This window comes from Danio rerio, chromosome 25, assembly GCF_052040795.2.
Source record: "Danio rerio strain M-AB ecotype USA chromosome 25, GRCz13ab, whole genome shotgun sequence".
In the NCBI taxonomy this organism is placed as follows: domain Eukaryota; kingdom Metazoa; phylum Chordata; class Actinopteri; order Cypriniformes; family Danionidae; genus Danio; species Danio rerio.
In genome coordinates, this window is record NC_141045.1 from 26,449,199 (window position 1) to 26,471,504 (window position 22,306).

The window sequence follows — 22,306 nt, forward strand, 5'->3', positions numbered from 1 at the left end:
TAATTTCGAGAGGAGCACGTGATATGATTGTGCACCACTGGCCACTCATCCGTAATCAGTAATAATCCAATCAGAATGATCCTAGCTTAATATAAATGGATCACTTTCTCCTTATTGCACTATCTTCGTTTTGGAAGAATCCCCCCTTCCACCCCATCTCCTCCTTTTTCTCCCCTTCTAAAGGGGGAGCGATCGAGACCTACCTGATCTCGGTCCTCCTGATATGCTTCTAGACCGGGCGGGAGCCCTGGGCTCAAATATCTCCGAGCTCAGGGTTCTCTCCCAGGACAGCATGCCAAACCTGCTATAGATGCCAAGCATATCTAAGTAGGAACTCTTGAAACATGCTTTATAAAGCTCCTCATGACTCTATTCTTTAATGGCACGAGGGAGTAAGAATTAAATGATGAAATTCAAATGTCTGCATCTAATTTCTGCTTTACAAAGGGCCGCAGTGTTCAGCACTCTAGTGTTTTTCTTTTTTCTGAAACAAAAAGAGTAAGTGAAAGGTCTGCAATCAGGAACGTCCCCTACAGTAGGCTATCAGAAAAGGTTTAAATGTGTACAGTAAAGGTCAGAGCACGTGTTTGTGTGTGAGTGTGACGACAAGAGACTGACGGAGTTTCTCTCTGCGTGGGTGAATTCAAAGCAAAATTTCCCTCTTCAAATTCCACCCCGAATCATGGATCTTCCCTTCTCTGAGGAGTTGTATAAAAGAGGACAGGACAAACCATGAGACACACATTAGATCCAGCTTGAGAAATAATTTCTGGAAGATTCTTAGGTCATCATCTAGTAGAAAGTGCTAAAATGAGCACCTCTCGCTTTGTGTTTTTATCTGCTGTTGTGGTGCTGCTGTGTGCCGTAAGCCTCAGTCAAGGTAAGATGAAGAAAGAGTAGTAAATAATATATATTAAATGATTTATTTGAAGAAAACTATCTTATATTATATAAATTATTGATATTATATATTTTCTAAAAAAATATTAATTTGTATTTTTGTAATTTTGCATTTTTTTTGTAATTGTTTTATTTATATAATATAAAACATAATATAACTTGTATAATATAAAGTACTTTATATATTTGAACTAATAGTATTTCATAAGTAATATAGTAAATACTGTTATTAATGAATATGTATTGTGAACCACATTGATATTTTCTATTAAGTTTTTTTTTTGCAACTAACAATAACTAATGTATTATAAGTAATAGAAAGTAATAAGTAACTAACAATAACTTGATTGTGTTTTCTTTATTCTAGGTATGCGCATTGGACCAAAGAGATGCTGTTTCCAGTATGCGGAACGTCAAGTGCCTTTCAAACAAGTAATGGAATACAGCTTGACAAGCCAGCAGTGTCCCAAAGAAGCCGTCCTGTACGTATGACGATAATAACATACCTGACTGTGTTATTTTAAATAGAAAAATTATGTATTAAAAATATAGTTTTAATATGTTTTTTATTATGATTGTTATTATTATTAATTTCATTATAATGATTATTTTCTTCACTATTGTTATTATTATAGAGTATATGCGAGTACATTTTTTATATCCATTATTTTTATTGTGTTTATTTTGATGTTATTATTATTATTATTTTATTATTATGATTATTATTTTCATTATTATGTTCCTCACTATTATTATTATTATTATTATTAATATTATTATTATTTTCTCTATTACTTTTATTATTATATTGATTATTATTATTATTGTTGTTGTTGTTGTATTTTATTATTATATCAATACTAACTTTGATTAGAAGAAGATGACTAATTATAATGTAGTGAATAATTATAACTTTATAAATTGTAATAATCTTTTAAATTTTTATGTTAGAATAATTAATTAGTAATATAGTAATTTGTTATTATTCATATTTATATATCAGCACACTTTATATGCATTATTTTATTGAAATAGTTTTGTTGTTTACATTGGTTAGAATTATTTATTATATTTGTGTATTATAGTAATTATGTTATAATATGCAATTATTGCACACACTTGGTATTATTATTGTTATTATTTATTAATTGGTGTTGCTGTTATTATTTGTTGTATTAAAACTTAATATTTGCTTTATTTTCATTATTATTATTTTATGCATCATTTATTTGTTTTTGTCTTTTTTAATTGTCATTGTTATTGTTATTATTATTATTACTATTATTAATATTATTGTATTGTAATATAGTATATATTTTATTTTATTTTAATACCAAAATAATAATTTTGGAATAATTTTTTTTTCGAATTTTGTTGTATTTCACTAATAATAATGATGATGATAATGATGACGATAATAATAATAATAATAATAATAATAATAATAATAATAATAATAATGATGATGATTATGAAGGATTATCATCATTAATATTTAATATCATCTATATAATTCTTTTTTAAAATTACTTTTATTGCAGGGAATTTTATACATATATTTGCATAATATAAATGTATAATTTTTTATTACTACTAATACTACTACTGATAATGATGATGATATAATGATAGCAATTTCATATTATATTATTATTCATTTTTATTATGTTAGTTCATGTGTGTTTGATGATATTGAATTTCTCTGTACAGGTTCAAGACTGCAAGGGGACGTTACGTGTGTGCCAGACCCAGTGATCCCTGGGTACAGGAGTACATGCAGGCCATTGACAGCAAACGTGTTGGTGGTCAGGGGACCCTGTAAACGTCCTGATCTGCGGACTCTAACTTCTGAACCACTTCGGAAGCACAGGACAAGAGTGGAGTGTGGAGAGAAATAAACAAAAAAAAAGTCAAATGCAGTTATTGTACTCATCGACCGATGCACTGTAACTGATCAGCAGATTGAAGCTACGAGGTTAAAAAAATACAAAACGTTTGTTGTTTGAATGTTTTATCTTATTGACTCATTTGTTATTTTATCTTACAAATATATTTCTAAAAAATATAGTGTTTTTTAATACAGTGTTATAATAATTAACCATATAGCTGAGAGTATAAAATGATGTTTCTTCAAGAGAATTAAAAAGTTTTGAATATTTTTGTATTGTGACAAAACAGACTGATGAAAATCTGTTCATGTAAGTTTTGCTGACTTGCTGATCCTCCTCAAAATAAAGGCTTTCTGGGTCTCTATTTGGCTTTTTCACACTTGTTCATTAGTGTTGAAATAAGCATTCACAATGATTCATGCAGCTCACACTTACTGCTTTCTAGACGCCTTTGCTTTCGCAAACATGTTAACAAGCATATATAAATATTTAAGAGGGTAGCCATCTATGCGACAACATGTTTTACCAAAAATGTCTAACATTTTATGCATTTTGCCTGTTGATTTAACAACACTTGCATTTTAGTGACTAAAAATGCATATATATCTGAAAACTCCGCCACTGTCATGTTTGTGTAAATACCTGAAAACAAAAGTCTTTGAAAATTATGACATCATGTTTATTACATGTTTAGGGAGGCATATATTAAAGGTTAACCTGAACAAACACACAACAATGGTGGAGAATGTGGTGGTGTTGTAGTTGCTCAAGTGTTTGCTAGTACTTTATCAGCAAAGTGTGGATTTACTTAATACAACTAACAGATGGACTAAACAACTTCCATGGATGTGTAAACTCATTTTTAAAATGTTGTGTAAACATGAAACCTTTGAAATGCAATTTAAAAACCTTTAAATTTTGGGCTACATTGTTGTTGTGCAAATGTAGCCTAATGGCACATTTTCATTGACACATTGTAAAGAGTGAGCTCTTCAATACATTCCTTTAGAAGTTGAGTGTAAATCAGACTCAAAGATATGGATGTAGTATCCGTGACATCAACCATGGGTGATGAGCGCAAATGAATCTGCAAGTGGGTGTGGCCAAACTGCGCCAATTTGTTCGCGCATCATTGCTCCAACCGGGGGTAACCAAATAAGGACAGAGGCGGAGCATGAGCAGAGCTATAGACACCTGTTAGCATTTTGCTTAGATACGATTTTTTTTTGGAAGAAACACTTAACACTTAATAACCTGCGACTTAATTGTGTTCTGACCACATGTGCTTGGTTGTATACTATATCAATAATGTGTTTATTCTTTAAAAAACACTGTTGTAATATATTGAGCCACTAAACATTGTTCTTATGGTGTTTTCTACAGGAGTAAAACTCGAACAACTCCCAAATACTTCAAATACTGTCTGTGTCAGTAAATGCAAGACTATGTATAAAATCCAGGCATAAACACTGTATGACAACATTTCAGATGACTGTTCTAGAGCCTACAGCTAACCAGTCTGTCAGATTCTGGAGTGCATTACAGCTCTAAAGAAAAATAGAAATTTGGCCATTTTAACAGAATGGAAATTTGATTTATATGGAGCCAGGACTAGCGGAATTTTGATGAATTGCAGTTACTTCCATATAAGCTTCACGTGGAAGAGTGGGAGGTTGCCGTTTGGCGTAAATGCTTACGCAGTGCATTATGGTGGTGGATTATGCTGAGATATGGTTGAGAGCAGTTGATGTAAGAACATTTTACATCCACTTTAAGGGCCCTATCATACAGCCGGTGCAATGTGGCGCAAGGCGCGACGCAATTGTTAGTTGCTAGTTTTAGCTCGGCTCAAGAGTCGTTTTGACATTTTGCGCCACGCTGTTAAAATAGCAAATGCATTTGCGCTCATTTGTGCACCCATAGGCGTTCTGGTCTAAAAAAAAGTAAGTGTTTTGGCACGTTGCTATTTTTGAGAAACTGTAATAGTCTGTTCTTTAAACCAGAACAAAGCCGGTTTAAAGTCCGGCGCAGAGTGCACCTCGCTTACACACTGCTTAATACACACAAGATGTAGAGCAATACGCAAATATCTTTACATATGAAAAAGAATTAAATATTAAGGATACATATAGAAAATAATAAGGATATATATAAGATATAAATATAAAGGATTAAAATATTACTAAACATTATTTTCTAGCCTACATAAATTTAAAAACCACTGCCTTGAATCCTTCTTCATCTCGGAAGGCTTTTTCAGTTCATTCAGTTTGCTTTTGTATAATGTTAATATTATTAGCTGTATTATTTATTATATCCATAAAAACAAGCTTAGATTTGTCCAACTTTCAGGTTTTAGACCATATGGGGCATATCATGTGTAGTAGGATATAACTCAGTATATTGACCACACTTTATTATTGTTCATTTATTCGTTTGCTGGAAATTAGAAATGAATTTAGAAATAGTTTTGAAACAAGTCTTTGCGCTTAACAAACTAAATTAATTATTTATAGGCTAATTGATGTCTGTGCGTACAAGGTTTCCCTATCCACAAGAGCGAAAGTAAAAGTGAATTATGAGATGCCTTATCTCTCATTCTCGTGCTGTAGATGCTATGTTTAACTATTTTCTTGCTAGTGAAATGCTAAGTTTTTCCACTTACACTTACTTTACGTCATGTAAATAGCAAATGCGCTTATGACGCGACGCAACTGGCTCTTAAAGGTAATGGGAGATAAGCCTCTGATTGGCTTATTCTCAAAACACACCTATAACTCATTAAGAAAATAAACTCAACCCTTTTAGACCATGCGCCACGGCGCAAAGCGGATTTTCCCATCCTTAAAATAGCAAAAGTGGATTCTGACACGATCTGAATGCATTTGCGCCTTTCGCTTTCCGCTTTGCGCATGGACCGTCAAAATAGAGCCCTAAATTTCTGAGCTTTGCCAACACTAGCTTAAGGCAATTTGACTTTTTGATTTAGTGATTAATTCGTTTGAAGTTCTACAATCTCATTTGTTCAGTTTAGTATGATTTGCTTATCCCCAATGACGGTTTGATTTAGGGTTTGTTGCTATGCCACCTTTTAAAATATTACATTTTCGTACGACTAAATTTTCACAAATAAGCCACTAAACTTGCAAAACATAAAATAGTTGCATTTCCTCATGGGAACAGGATGGCTCTGCCAAGTTTATAAGCTTAGTTATCAAAATGATCTACGGGATTCCAATGCCATTCTTATGCATTAATGACTGTGAACGCTGTGTAAACACCAGATGCAGAACGCACAAATAAATTGCGCTGTTCGTGTGTAAATTAACGCATGAACATTTTGAGTTTCTTTGCTTCATTCGTGTGTCAAATTCTCTTCAGAATAAACGCAGATTCACATCATGGGCAGGGCTTCTGTCTGCCCTGTGATTCTAGCTTTGTTGCTTAATGGCTAACATGGATTTTACTGAGAGAGTAGCTGTGCTTCGGGAAAGCTAAAAAAAACAGCGTATATTTGTTTATCGTCATGTCTGAGTTAACTAGATCCTTTCAGAGGTGCACCCAGCTCTGTGAGTTCATCAACTCCTCCAGAAACTATACTTGGATGATGTAGGCTTTTAGCTGTGCTTAGCGAGCCTAGTTTGATGAACTGTTGTCTGGTGTCAGCAAGAGGATTTTTCCTTGGGACACCAACAACAGGCACTGGGTCATAATCACTCCCCTACAAGAGCAAGCTCATGATTAGATAACGCAGCGCAAATGTCGGCTGAAGTTTAGTTTTTGCGACTTGAGCGATTTGCACAAAATGTGCAATTTACACGTTAAGAGAATCAAACGCGCAAAACGCTTAACTCACACCACAGGATGTGTATTTGCATCTTTGCATTGACTTAACGTGTAAATAATTTGTGCTTTGCACATCATCCGCGTCTGATGTGAACACAGCGTTAGAACTTAATTTGAATAAAAGGCAGCATAAAAAAGGACTGTTATTTAAAAACCCATCAAAACACTCTATATAGCTACCGTCATTCAATTTGCCTGTTCAAAATAAAGACATTACGTATTTGGTAAGCAGAAAGATTTTACATTTTGAAGTTCAGAACACATGAAATGATCCGCTCTGGTGTCGTCATTAGCTTTTCAAAGGTCAAACAGGCCTAATAAGATTTTTTTTTATCTAAAAGTGAATAATGAGCCAAAAATAAGACCATAAATAAGCAAGAAGAAAAACTGTTTACATTTTAAATCGATGTAAGTGTTTCAACAACACACATAAGAAGCAGCTGAAATTGCCGAGATTCTGCTATTCAGGTAAGAATAAATTGATTATGCTAGCTTGCAAAAGAAGATTAAACGGCTTTTGGCTTAATGTTAAGACCTCATGAAACATACAGCAAAAATAAAACACACAGAAGAAAAGTAGGCTGGAGTAGAGGTTAAACCAGAAACAAGGCACATGTCATTAATATTTTATGGGGCCAGGGTTTTCCTGCAGAAAGAATTATAAGGCGGCCATCTCCATTAAACTTTGTACCACCTCCTTCTTTTGACAAATCAGGAAGGCAGTCATGGCTACCAACAGACCCCAAGTGATGCTTCATGTATTTCATTACATTTAATGTTAGCCTTTTTAAATAAGTAAATGTTTAGCTTAATACGATAACAAGAATTATGCTAATTGTATTTGTTTCAAGTAGCAAAAATGTCATAATTGGGATTCCACCTCAATTTAAACCAGGAAAAACCCTTGAGGCAGTTTATTTATTAATTCAAAAACAAGCTATACTGTATGTATCATTACAAGCCATCAACTTCAGCTTCATTGTGGATTCTCTCAGCACACAGCCGGTGAGTCCCATAAATCTGTTCCTGCTACTGTTTTGAGCTCAGAAAAACAGAAAAAAACTGTTGAAAATTAGCATTGGCATAAACAAGGTGCGAGACCAAAGGGTACTCGTGGGGTCAGATCATACGCTGCCGCATTAGCGTCTTCTACCCCAAATACAGCTCAGACTCAAATACAGCTTCAGAACAGATATGAAGTTTTGAGTAATATGGGTGAAGAATCCCCAAATGCAGTCAGACAGAGATCGCATGATTCAGCAACTAATTCTGCATGGAACAGAGGCTCAAGGCCGACAAGACAGCGGCATTCTGCTCCGATCACACTGAGATAAGAACACTAGTCGTAGGAGATTCAATAATTAAGAATTTCAGGAGCAGATCTACAATGACATACTGCTTTCCTCATGCAACAGTTTCTGATGTAAACAAAGAACTTGAGGAAATTCTGAAAAAGCACAATACTGCAAAACGGATTATCATCCATGTGGGGAAGAATGATATTCGGAAGAAACAGTCAGAACTGCTCAAAAAAGATTTCTGTGAGCTCTTGGAAACAGTTGAAAAATTGAAGGTTCAGTCATTCATAAGTGGACCACTCCCTGCAAGTGTAACGGGGAGACTGACACGGAGGGATCCATTTTGCAGTATTTATTAAGTCACACTTAAACATCAACAACTCGCACGGCTGTGCGGACATACAACATACACATCAAGGAGGTTTAGCAGATAACAGACGCAGAGTGATTACCAGGCTTGGGTCAGAGGCAGGCAGCGTGATTCAGAGTCCGTGTAACAGGCTTTGGTCAGGGGCAGGCAGCGAGAATCGGAGTCCGAGGAAACAGGCTTTGGTCGAGGGCAGGCAGAAGACAGAGCAGAGTCGTGAAACGGGCTGAAGTGGTAAACGGGAGATCAGGCAGGATAGAACGCTCAGAAATGCTGGCCGGGGCTAAACAAGACTTCGCACTGAAGTGTGTGTGTGAGCTGCTTATATGTGGTACGTGGGTCATTAGTGGAATGGAGAACAGGTGTGCTGGGATCAGGGTGAAATGGATGACGTAATGGTTAGAAGTCCGGAGATGGTGACCTCTGCTGGTCAGCGAGGGGAATGACTGGGACCGAGTCGGTGACAGAGCCCCCCCCCCAACGAACGGCTCCTGAAGTGAGGCAATTCTCGACGCCGGGGTCTTCCACGGGGGCGAGGGGCCGGCATCTCCGGATGTTGTGAGTGGAACTCTTCCAGTAGTGTGGTGTCTAGGATGTCCTTGCGGTTAATCCAAGATCTCTCCTCCGGGCCGTACCCCTCCCAATCAACGAGATATTGGAGTTGTCCACCCCGGCGTCTGGATCTCAGGATCTCGTGGATCTGGTAGGCCTCCTCACCATCGATCATGAGAGGCGGGGGACCCTGTTCACCGGCTGCCACCTCCCTATCCGCCTCGGCTGGACCAGCAGCAGGCTTGAGCAGAGAGACATGGAAAGTGGGAGAAATACGGAAATGATTAGGGAGTGTCAGTCTGAACGAAACAGGAGATATTTGTCTTTCAATTTGGAACGGACCCACGTACCTGGGACTGAGCTTCTTGCAGGGCAGTTTGAGGCGTAAGTCACGGGTGGAAAGCCATACCCATTGTCCTGGGGAATACATGGGACCAGAACGTCGGTGTCGATCGGCTTGTTCCTTGAAACGCCGTACGGCGTGAGAGAGGTGAGTGTGAGCTGCGTTCCAGACCTCTTCGCAGTTTTTGAACCAAGTATCCACAGCGGGGAGTTCAGAGGTCTCGCCGGACCAGGGAAAGAGAGGAGGTTGGAAGCCCAGCACGCATTGAAATGGAGTTAGTCCAGTAGATGCCTTTCTAAGGGAATTCTGAGCATATTCTGCCCACATCAGAAATTTAGCCCATTCATTCTGGTTGGAGTGACAGTATGTGCGGAGGAATCTGCCGATTTCTTGGTTCAAACGCTCTGTTTGCCCGTTGGATTGGGGATGATAGCCGGATGTTAGGCTAATATTAACCTGGAGGTTTTTGAAGAATGCTGACCAGAGTCGGGATGTAAATTGGGGACCTCTATCCGACACGATGTCTTCGGGGAGACCATAGTACCGGAACACACATTCACAGAGTAACTCGGCTGTTTCCATGGCTGTAGGCAGTTTGGGTATGGGAATGAGACGGCAGGATTTAGAAAATCGATCTACTACTGTGAGGATAGTGGTTTTGCCTTGAGATATGGGTAGATCGGTGACGAAATCTATGGCGATGTGTGACCAGGGACGGTGTGGCACCTCCAGGGGTTGGAGTAATCCAGCTGGACGGTGACGGGAGTGTTTAGACATCTGGCAGGGTGAGCATTTGTTAATGAAGTTAATGACATCTTTGTTTATGGATGGCCACCAGTAGCGGGATTGAATCAATTGCGCGGTGGCTGTGCTGCCTGGATGACCGGAACTGGGGTGGTCATGTACCTCGGAGATGAGCTTTTCTCGAAGTGACGGAGAAACAAAGATCTTATTCTCTGGACAGGATTGTGGCTTGGGACTGGTTTCGGCGGCTTGAAGAATCTCATGTTCGATGTCCCACTGGATGGGAGCGACAATTAGAGGATCTTTGATTATGGGTTCATCATTATACTCGGAGGTTTCATCGTCTGAGAGGCGGGAAAGAGCATCTGCTTTGATGTTTTTTGAGCCAGGGATGTAGGTGACTTGGAAGTCGAATCTAGTAAAAAACAGAGCCCATCGAGCCTGTCTAGGATTCAGACGTTTGCAGGAGCGGATATATTCCAGGTTTTTGTGATCGGTGATGACAGTGAAGGGATGTTTGGCACCCTCAAGCCAGTGTCTCCATTCTTCTAGCGCGGCTTTCATGGCGAGGAGTTCTCGGTTTCCCACATCGTAGTTTCGTTCAGCGGAGTTGAGCTTGCGAGAATAGAAGGCACAGGGATGGAGCTTCTTCGTAACTAGTGATCTTTGGGACAGGATGGCTCCAATTCCAGTGTTGGATGCGTCAATTTCAACTACAAAGGGTTGCTCGGGATCAGGATGACGCAGAATGGGTGCACTGGAGAAGCGGGTTTTGAGCTGAGTAAACGCTCGAACAGCGTCTGGGTTCCATTTGAGGCGAGCGTTGTTAGCTTTTACCATGGCGGTAAGTGGAGCAGCGACTGAACTGAAGTTTCTTATGAAGCGCCTGTAGAAGTTAGCAAAGCCCAGAAATCGTTGCAGTTGTCTTATGGTTTCGGGTTATGGCCATTGTGTCACGGAGTCGACCTTTTGCTGGTCCATGGCCACGCCTTCGGGACTGATGATGTAACCCAAGAACGAAATGCAGGTCTGATGGAATTCGCACTTGGAGATCTTTGCATATAGCTGGTTTTGAATGAGGCGTTCGAGCACTGCCCTGACGTGCTGAATATGCTCAGATAGCGAATTTGAGTAGACCAGGATGTCGTCAATATACACTATGACCCATTTGTTGAGCATGTCTCTAAATACCTCATTTACAAAAGCCTGGAACACGGAAGGACTGTTTGCTAGGCCGAAGGGCATAACGAGGTATTCATAGTGGCCGTCGATTGTAGAGAACCCGGTTTTCCCACTCGTCTCCCTGTCGTATGCGGATGAGATTATATGCACTAAGGAGGTCCAACTTAGTGAAATACTGGGCGGATCGGAGTTGCTCAAGGGCGGCTGGAACCAATGGCAAGGGGTAGCGGTATTTGACTGTGATCTCATTTAAGCCTCGGTAATCAATGCATGAGCGTAAGCTGCCATCCTTCTTCTTGACGAAGAAAAAGCCTGCTGAAGCGGGTGAGGTAGATGGTCGGATAAAGCCCTTTTCTAGCTCCTCAGAGATGTAATTCTTTATAGCTTCAGTTTCAGGTTGAGAGAGGGGGAAAATGCGACCACGAGGGGGCGTGGTGCCTGGTAGTAGTTCGATGGCACAGTCATTTTCACGATGTGGAGGGAGCTTGGTAGCCTTCTGTTTATTAAATGCCTCAGTTAAATTATGATAAGCATCAGGAACATGACAGAGTTCAGGGTCTTCGGTGTTGGTAATTGTGTTGATCTGGACAGGGGAAACAGAATGCAGACATTGGGTAAAGCATTGATTGCTCCATTTTGTGATCTCACCAGTTCTCCAGGAGACTTGAGGGTCATGTTGTTGTAGCCATGGTAACCCAAGAATTACAGAGTGTTTGGGGGAGTCGATGGCAAGAAGGGAAATCTCCTCTTCATGGAGAGAGCCTGTTTGAAGAGAGATTGGTTGAGTCTGGAATTTTATGCGTCCCTCTCCCAAAGGGCGCCCGTCTACAGCAGTGATGGCTATGGAGGAATCACAGGAGGTTAAAGGAATGGAGTGAGTGGTGGCAAACGTGTAATCAATAAAGTTGCCAGCGGCTCCTGAATCGATCATGGCCATGGTCTCAATTTCATCTCCATTGTTTCTCAGAATGACAGGCAAATTCATAACATTATTAGTGGTAGTGAACATAGTGGTTGCACTCACCGAGAGGGTTTTAGGGAGAGGCTTGTTGGGACATAAAACCTTCGTATGACCTGGAAGTCCGCAATAAATGCACAGGTGATTTCTTCTCCGTCGTTCTCGCTCCTCTGGGTTCAGGCGGGTTCTACCCAATTGCATGGGTTCAGCGGAGGTCTCAGGGGATACAGGACTGGAAGCAATTGAGCACAGTGGATTGCGAGTGCGGAGGAGAGTGTCTAACCTTATGGAAAGTTCGATTAGTTGATCCAGTGTTTTTCCCTCGTCACGACATGCCATCTCTTTCTGCAATTCTGTTCTTAAAGCCTTTCTGTAGAGCGTGGTAAGCGGATCATCAGCCCAGCCAGTTTGCGCTGCCAAGGTGCGGAACTGCAGGGCGAACTCAGCTGCGGAGCGATCTCCCTGTTGGATGCACAGTAGCTCCTCGCCAGCGTTACGACCACCCTCGGGATGATCAAACACAGTGCAGAAACATTTGAGAAAGTCATTAAACGAGGGAAATATCGGGGTACTGTCTGGCCAAACTGCAGTAGCCCAGTCTAGCGCTTTCCCAGTGAGCAGTGAGCACACAAAAGCAATTTTCCCATTCTCGTCCTTAAACAGATGGGGCTGTTGGGCGATAAACAGTTTACATTGCAGTAGGAAGCCTTTACATTTTGCTGGGTTACCTGAGAACTTGTCAGGGAATGCCAATCGAACTCCGGAAGTCATCGGGGGTTGTGCAACAACAAGTGGACTTGGAGAGTAGTTGGCGGTGGGTTGCGCAGTGGCAGCAGCTTGCAGGTTTTGTAGGGATTTCACCAGTTCGTCTGTTAACTGAGTTAGATGTGTTAGTTGTTGTTGGTGTGTTGACAATACCTGAGCTTGTGTTGTGACTTCGTGAGACAAAACCTGGATGGCTGCGGGATCCGTGTTGGGCGAAGTCTTCTGTAACGGGGAGACTGACACGGAGGGATCCATTTTGCAGTATTTATTAAGTCACACTTAAACATCAACAACTCGCACGGCTGTGCGGACATACAACATACACATCAAGGAGGTTTAGCAGATAACAGACGCAGAGTGATTACCAGGCTTGGGTCAGAGGCAGGCAGCGTGATTCAGAGTCCGTGTAACAGGCTTTGGTCAGGGGCAGGCAGCGAGAATCGGAGTCCGAGGAAACAGGCTTTGGTCGAGGGCAGGCAGAAGACAGAGCAGAGTCGTGAAACGGGCTGAAGTGGTAAACGGGAGATCAGGCAGGATAGAACGCTCAGAAATGCTGGCCGGGGCTAAACAAGACTTCGCACTGAAGTGTGTGTGTGAGCTGCTTATATGTGGTACGTGGGTCATTAGTGGAATGGAGAACAGGTGTGCTGGGATCAGGGTGAAATGGATGACGTAATGGTTAGAAGTCCGGAGATGGTGACCTCTGCTGGTCAGCGAGGGGAATGACTGGGACCGAGTCGGTGACAGCAAGAGGGACAAATATGTTTTCACGGCTTCTTGGTCTAAATGTATGGCTACAGAAAACATGTAACATGAAAAGACTGAATTTCATCGACAACTTCAATCTCTTCTGGAACCAAAGACAGCTGTATTTTTTTCTCCCTCAATCATCCATCAGCTGTGTATGCCACTGAACTGAATTGCAAACACACACCTAGCAAATGTCCAGATGACCACAGGACCTCAAATCAGCTCCTGAGTGGACTTGTCGCTGACGAATCACCCAAGGACAGTGATAATGCCACGCAGCCAAAACACCCAATGTTGATAGAGACACTATCAGTTGCCCTCTGCTCAACACAGGCAGACTGTGACGCATCAGAACAGCATCAAGTCTTGTCACTCAAAAATGATCCTCAGGAAAACATATTTCTGCAGACAGAATCTTCAGATGCACAGCCTCTGTCACCGGACACGTTCTCATTGTCACAATGTTCACCACTCTTGGGATTTTCAAAAAAGATGGAGGAACTGGTGTATGCTGAAACTAAACTTTCACACTCCATTGCCGCAAGCCCCCAGTTACCAACCAAAAAGCAGCCTGCTCCACAACCACCTATGAGCCCACCTGGAAGAGCCCTCCGATTTTTGCCACACCGCCAGGGCCCAAACAACAACGCCCCATCTTCAGCTGGTGAACACAAGAGCTCTCTGTGATGTGTGTCGGGGACCTGCTTAGATAACAGTGTCTTTATCAAATGTTTTCAGAACAAGCAGGAACCCAGTGTGTCTGTAGCTTTCTCTAAGCAGATATGTGTTGTGTTAAGTGACAGAAAACCAAAGACTTCATCAGGCCGTATAGCAAATCATTCAAATCTGGTGTCTATTAAATGTAGATCTGAGACTACTATAGAAAAAACAGCTAAAACTGTTAAGTTAGCGCTTTTAAACATCAGATCACTAAACAAGTCTCTTTTAGTCAATGATTTTATCAACACAAATTGCCTTGATTTTATGCTTTTAAATTAAACTTGGCTAGATGATAGTTGTAGCGCAGCAGTTCTGAATGAAGCAGCTCCTTTAAACTTTGACTTTTTGAGTGTTTGCAGAGTTAATAGGAGAGGTGGAGGTATCGCTGCCCTGTTTAAAAATGTCTATGAGTGAAAACAAGTGTCATTTGGTGACTATTTGTCTTTTGAATATCTGAGTATAGCACTAAAAGGTGCTCCACGCATCTTACTGATCATTATCTACAGACCTCTGAGGTGGATTTTATACTCTTTAAAGTGTGTAGTTAATCTATATATTCAAATTATATGTGAATAATCTGCTTGTAGACTTGCATACAATTAAAACAATTAAAGTGTTATGAGGAGTTGGAAAGGGGAAATGGCCTGAGTAAACAACTAAGGGTCACAAGAAGTGGATGAGAAGAGACCAGGAGAAAGCCTGAGTAAACAACTAAGGTGTCTCAGGAAATGTATAAGAATAGAGCAACATATGTGTAAACAGATACGTATAGATGGATAAGATATATGGTTAACAGGTTGGGGTCAAGGGTTAAACTAGGAGGGATCTTGTGTAACATATGGAGAACAAAGGAAAAACAAACTGTTGTAAAATACTATTTAAACAGGCCAGCACATGAGTGACACAGAATTTTTCAGACAGAGACGCTACTGGTGGTCTCCTGAAAGTTCTCCTTTGTTGTCGACAATAAAGTATATTCTTCTGATATTCATAACCTCCAGACTGAGTTTGATATGGTAAGAGAAAAACCAAGAAAACCACTACATTTGGCGTCCCTGGGTGGGCTGGAAAGGAGCAGGACTGGTGTTACTGTGCATGCTGGACTGGAGAGAAAACACAAATATGTGGCCACAATAAAAAACGGTAAGCGATTGTATGCTTATTAGTTTGTGTTTTTTCTGCCAGGACCTGCTTGTAAAGGTAAATACACTTGAACTGTTTCTCCAGCTTTGAAGAACTTAAAGTAAATGTAAAAAGATATTAAAGAAAAAACGGGTTTTGAATAACAGAAGAAAAAGAGTAATTTGCATGCAAATGATCTGTGTTTTCCTAAGTGGGCCTTGATGGATAGGATAAACATTAACTAGTAACTGTTACTCAGATTTGGGAAATTAATAATGATGTAAGATATGCATAGAGCATTTATAAGTTTTAAGAGAGAGTCTTTAATGTATGGTGACAGTTAAGAGATTAAAGCAGAGTAAGGTATGCAAATGATCTGTGTTTTCCTAAGTGGGCCTTGATGGATAGGATAAACATTAACTAGTAACTGTTACCCAGATTTGGGAAATTAATAATGATATAAAATATGCATAGAGCATTTGTAAGTTTAAGAGAGAGTCCTTAATGTGTGGTAACAGTTAAGAGATTAAAGCAGATTAAAGTAGAGAGATGCGCGCAAAGACCTACGATACCGCTTTGTTTGAGGAGATAAACAAAGGGCTGCATGGGTAGTCGAAATCCTGTAGTTACCGCTCTAAGGTTAGAGGCTGCTCGGACAGGTCACTCAAGAGAAGTGTAGTGTAGAGTATTTATTTAATTGTAGTGTTTGTGTATTTGCTGCTTCAGGTTGTGGCAAAATAGTCCACATTGGTGTGCAGAGAAGACTGCTTTCCTCCTCCTTGAATGGAATGAGGACGGGGGATGCAGCTCCTGTTACACTGAGTGGAGGAGAGGAGTGAATGAGAAGAGGAAAAGTAACAAGATTAGAAGTGTGAATGTGTTTAAAAGTTTGTTTTCAAAAAAAGAGTAGGTTAAAAGATTGATTGTAGTAGATTATATAAAAGGAGTGCTGCATAGGTTTGGTGGGATTTAAAGAACAATAGGAATAGTGATTGATGCAGTTTAAGAGAAAAGATTATGATATAAAGAGAGAAGTCTCCTAAATCAAAACTAATGGAACATGTTGCATTTGAAAGACACAGAGTAAAAAGCAGAAGAATATACTAGTTAAACATTTTTCTGAAATTATCTGTGTTTTAAGTTTAAATATGTTAAAAAAGAACAAAAGGCAGATTGAACTTAAAATCCTGACATAGCAATAGGTGAAAGACAGTCTGCTCCAGGATGGGTGTAAGAGAGAGATTTATGGTGTCCATGTGTGAACAATAAATAGATTGTCTATTTACAGCAATAGGGAAATGGAGAAGAGGAGAGTAAAAGAGAGGAGATCAAACTATAGATAAAATAATGAAATAGACTTTAACATAATTGTGGATAGAATATAAGTTATTACTGAATAGATATATTATAAAGTAGTATAGTAAGATAAAAGAAATGAGGAAATACTAATAATAGAGTTATATTATATAGAAAAGAGTTTGAAACTCTACTAATGAAAAAGAATAAATGAAGCCATAGTGATCAATATATATGGAGATAAAGGAAGTAGAGTAAAAAAATGTATTAATAAACCAATAGATTTACTAAATAAGTATAATAAATAACATATAAGTTAGTTCTTTGATTGAGAATAAAATAGAAAAAGAAAACTTGAAAAATGAATAGTGATTAATTGAAGATTTAGTGATAAAATGTGTAACAAAATAAGCGTAAAAATGTATAAGAAAACCTAAGAGCTAAAAACTCAAATTACGGAAAGGAAAAAGAATAAAATAGAAAAAATAAGTCCACTGTTTCATAGATAAAATTAGAAGTTTAAAATATGCTTACAAAATAGGCACATTGAACAGATAAGATAAAAAGTAGGAACAATTTGAAGAAATAATTGACTTTAGAGAATTTGTTTGTATTTAAGGGCAATAAAAATGCTTGTTTCATTTTTCTCAAAGTCAGCTACATAATGTGATCTGAGCCATCATCTATTTGTAGTAAAGTAAAGTGATTCAGATGAAAATCATAGAAGCTAGGTAAATGTTAAAGAATGCGTTAAAGTGAGTTAAAAATACATTTTAAAGTTTATGCAGTAAGAAGCAGTATGCATTGTACTTCAAAAATGAAAAATGTTTTTAGTAAATAAAGAGGTGAATTTAATTAATAATATGAACTTTGAGCTATAGCAGTAATGATTTTGAACAGTTATACCAGATTTTTGGCCACCATGTAGTATTGTTGAAATAAATCAGGTATGGAAAAACAGATATGGAAATAAAAAATGCAATACTAAAATACGTGGCAGAGAAAATAAAAGATCAGATAATGACAAATGGCAAACAGAAGAAACATTTGATGCAAGCAGTGAGAAAATAAAAACTGAGTATGGAAAATGTTAGGGAAATTAAAATATATGTAAAAATGACCGGTTAGTAGAGAAACAATAGCATAGAGGAGAAATGTAAAGTAAAGCATAATCCGAAGCTAAAGAAATTAATTAGAATAACACTAAAGAAATAGAAAATTACACATATTTACATATGATAAAATGATTGTGAATTAGAGAAAAATAAACTGTTAAAACCGTAAAGAGGAGAAAATAGATGAGAGGAGTCTCCATTTAATGGAAAAAAATGGGAAAGAAGGAAAGACTTTTATAGGTCATGAGCTAAATTCCATATATTTCTTAAGAGGACATAGGGATGGACTTTGGGGGACTGTGGTCTCTTACCTACCAGACATCTCTGAGTGCACTGGCAAATGGAAAAGGTGTTTGAAAAACACAATGGACAAACTGTTGGCTGTGGACATTTGTGAAATCAGTGAGGCAGGCACTGCATGCCCAGGAATTACTGAGGACTGGAAAGGCTACTTATGTTCAGAGACACTAAAAAGAGGCAAACAAGCTAATGATGAACTGATCAAAGAGAAAAAGCGCTCCACCAGAACTTTCTAGCACTAAGAGAAAAGGGGGAAACACTGTGCCCTGATATGGACACCACAGAAAAGACTGTACCAATCTATGAACCAGTTGTCTTCTCAGGGTGTGAGGAGGGGGAGTCTGGCAGTCCATCTCAAAGCAGTCGACCTATAGTCCAAATTGAGTACAAGGTGACCACTCAGAGGGCATAATAAGAGCAAAAGTGTAGCTACCCATTCTTGTATCAAATCAGACTCCTGTCAATTTGATAAAAAGAAAAGTATCATGTAAACTGTAAGAAAAGTCTTAGATGATTATGTACAATGAAACTTTAAATGTGTAATGTTGAAATGATAAATTATGATGAATGTTCAATAATTTTGGATCATTTTCATAGGTCTACTTATAGAGATTCATGAACACAGAAGGATAAAGTAAAATGCATGGTGGTAACTAATAAAATAAAAAGAGACAGCTTTTATAACACAAAAAATAATTTGGATTAGACATTTTAATGGAATTAAATATTTAAGTTAAAATTAGGGAAAACTTATTTTAAGTAAACTAAACCAAGATTTGAGAGAAAAATTATGTCAGAGATTAAGGCAGAAAAGTGATTTATACTTGAAGAGAATGGAAAAAAAAGGTGAAATGAACTCGCAGTACTGAATAGGACAGAAAGTAAAAATTCTAAATGTACTAAAAGAATAATCGAAAGAGAAAAGTGTTTAAACAAATAAAAAACAGAAAACAGGTTGTTTTACATATGTGAAGGAATAATTAAAAGCAAAAAAGATTAAGGACTAAAGATGAATAATCAGATCAGATAGAGAGGAACCTATAAAGACATCCAGTGATTTTTCACTCAACTTGTAGAAAATCACAACAAAAAATGTATGTACAAACAGGTTGATGTGAGAACAGGAAGGAATTAGGAGCTGAAAATGCTGAAAAATGGTAATGAATATAAAATGCAAAATAAGAAATGGCTCAGAAATAAGAAATTATTTAGGTAAGTGTCAAATTTTAATAATGATTAACAGTTCAGGACATAAAGGTAGACAAAATTAACCAGCATAGGGAGGATTAATAAAATTAAACCAGATGCAGGTCTGCTATATGCTGGAATAGGTATTATTGAAACTTTTGAGAACATAGCAATAAGAGAAACACTCAGATATGTTATGGCATTTCTAATTAAAGTCAATTTCAATTCGGTTGTGATTGTGTAGGTGACGAATAAAATCGATTCTATTTAAATTTGAATTGAATTTAATTTTTGATTATGGCATTAGTCAAAACAGACAAAAGTAGATGTTGTAAAATTTATGATTTAAGAACAGTCAGTGATAGAGAATTTCTTAGCTGAGGTTCCTAACACGCACTGTACTTAAATTTTTAGTTTAGATGCCAAATATTTTAAAGTAATTGATTTCTGTTCAGTTAATTATCAGAGGAGGGTAGACACTTGGTTACAATTAAAGTAAAAAAGACGTGTAGAATTTAGTTATCTGCAGGTACATCTAGCTCAAGCTAAGTAAAAGACATAAATAAAATTTTTTAGGGATGACAGGTTTAGTGTTAACAAGATTCTGTATCTATTCCAGATGCAATAATAACTGTTAAACTGATAAATAAGAAATTGATTTTTTATTAAAGAAAATAGGGTAGCAGGTCTAACAATAGGATAGAATCACAACCTTAATTAGATTATAGTACAAATAAACAACGTACTTGTAACGCCGGGGGGTGACACCAACAACAGAAGGTAGGATCCAATATGCAGGTTTATTCTTTGTCAGGCAAGCAATGGTCAAAACAGGTATGAACAGGTATGTGCGGGCAAATCCAGAGTCTAAGTCAGTAAACAGGGAATGGGTCGAAAGGCAGGCGGCTAAAAAGGATAACTAGGATACAAAACTAGGTTCAGACACGGAGAAACAAGACAGGGAGAAACGCGTTGAAATGTCACTAAACAGTAAACAAGACTCGGCAACATGTGTGGAACAAAGGGGTATAAATAGGCCAAACAATAATTGTGTGAGTGGCTTCAGCTGTGAGAGTGCAATCAGTGTTGATCTGGAACCGGTTGTGTGTGTGTGGCATGACTGGGTGTTGTAGTTAATAACATGGCAGATATGTAGTTCAATGAGTGTGAATGTTTGTGTGTGAATGTTTACCAGCGAAATCTGGTGGTTGCTCGCTGGTGAACATGACAGTACTAGTCTTTATGAACATGTGTAGCATCAAAGGGAAGCAAAAAAAGATAGGTATGATTTTTGTAATAGGAAGTACAGATTGTTGATACAACAGCATTTCTAGATATTGTCATTGGTGATGTACATGGATTTAACAAAGGTTGAAGTGATAAGGAAAATTAAGTAGCAAGCAAAATGATTTGGAAAAAATGATCCATTTTAAATGCAGTGATTACTGAATTGTTGTCCACATGTGACATTTATGCAAAGTAGAATGTGAGTAGAGGAACAACAATAGATCTAATGGGATATTCAAGAACTTGATAGTGAATGTTGTGATATAATAAAACTAGCTTAGGGCAAGAGATACAAACTTTTGGAAATAACAGTTGTGGTAGATGAGTGAAGGTAATTCCATCAGCAGAGCAGGGAAGAAGGAACAGTTATTACATCTAAGATAAGAGAAGTCTCAGATTTGGAATAACCTCTGAAGAAAGTTCAAATAATGTGTCTGCAGTTATAAATAAATTAGAGTAATGTAATTAAAGTCAATTAAAGTGAATAAAGGTAATTAAGTAGATAAATAAGTGGATTTGTGATTCAGTGAATAGATAAATAAATAAATTGATAAAGTATTACAAATCAAGAAAATTGAGCAATTACACATCATTGTAAGGAATGATTGAAAGAGCTAAAGATGATTCATCAAGGCCTAGTTTAACAAGATGTGTTAAAATAATATACCTGTTGCATTAATAAGTGATTGCATGAAAACTGACAGAAACAAGCAACTAACATTGCATGAAATACTATTGGGTCGACCCTTGCATGTAATGTCCTATTTAACCTTGTGGAATGTTTAGAGAACATTTCTAATGCATTGGAAAGAGGTTTGGTCTTTTATGAGGAAACTAACTGCCATATGCAAAGCGATATACAGGAAACCAGAAAGGACCAGAAGCAGGAGATTAATCCGGTGATCGAGTATATCTGAGGTGCTCTGGAGAAAGTGGAGTGAAATCAGGAGAAATGGACCTTATGCCAAGGTTGCCAAAGGGAATGCCATCAACTGGGTACCATTGGAGAGACTGCACAAGGGTGCCAAAGGAAAAAACTCCAGCAAGAGAAAGTTAACGGGATACAGAGAAGGCAGAAAATCCCAAAGCTCAAACCAACAAAGTGTAAAGTGTGGCAGAAGGAGTTCATCAGAAAAGTTAAAAGAGTAATTCTGATAATATACCTGAGTGAGATATACAGAAGGTGCCACAAGATCAAGTGATGATAATCACCACAACTTCAGGTTACAGACTCTCAACATAAAGTCTCTATCAAGATTTTTTAAGGCCAGAACGAAACAAAGAATGCTCGCAAGTATGTGCCAGATTTAGTGTCAAAAAGATGAACTAGTGCTAAAAATTTTTATAGATAAAGAAGAGGATGATGAAGAGGATCCATGCCTTGGATGTTAAGTGCTAGTCAACCTCTACCCCAAACCGGCGGCTCTCTACGATACGCAAAGTATCTGGGCTGAAGATCAACGTACTCTACTGATTATGTTTTGTGGGTGTCAGATTAGAATATTGTGTTGTGACCGTAGATTGGGAGATTGTGCATGTTTATTTTTTTTTTTTAGTTTTATTCTTTACTGTGTGTTATATAACCATGACCCCCTGGAGCAAATGTATAACCACCTGTATGCTTAAAACCTTACCTCTTATGATAACAACAAAATAGAATCGAGTCTTTTACTGTGTCCTCGTC

At 38.2% G+C, this 22,306-nt stretch overlaps 2 protein-coding genes and 1 pseudogene across 3 annotated transcripts in view; all 3 read left to right on the top strand.

Moving 5' to 3' along the window:
- LOC147837710 (uncharacterized) overlaps nt 1–5,569 on the top strand; it is a 633,655-nt pseudogene extending 628,086 nt beyond the window's left edge. The window contains exon 2 of the transcript XR_015526515.1: nt 5,442–5,569. The product of XR_015526515.1 is annotated as an uncharacterized LOC147837710 (transcript). The remainder of the gene's footprint in view (nt 1–5,441) is intronic.
- LOC147837713 (uncharacterized) overlaps nt 1–22,306 on the top strand; it is a 977,861-nt gene that overhangs the window by 315,272 nt on the left and 640,283 nt on the right. The gene's annotated exons all lie outside the window — the stretch shown is intronic.
- On the top strand, nt 762–2,731 carry ccl35.2 (chemokine (C-C motif) ligand 35, duplicate 2). Its single transcript, NM_001129894.1, is given in 3 exon segments — nt 762–880; nt 1,268–1,382; nt 2,611–2,731. Coding segments are annotated over 3 exon segments (297 nt in total). The 5' UTR covers nt 762–810; the 3' UTR covers nt 2,723–2,731.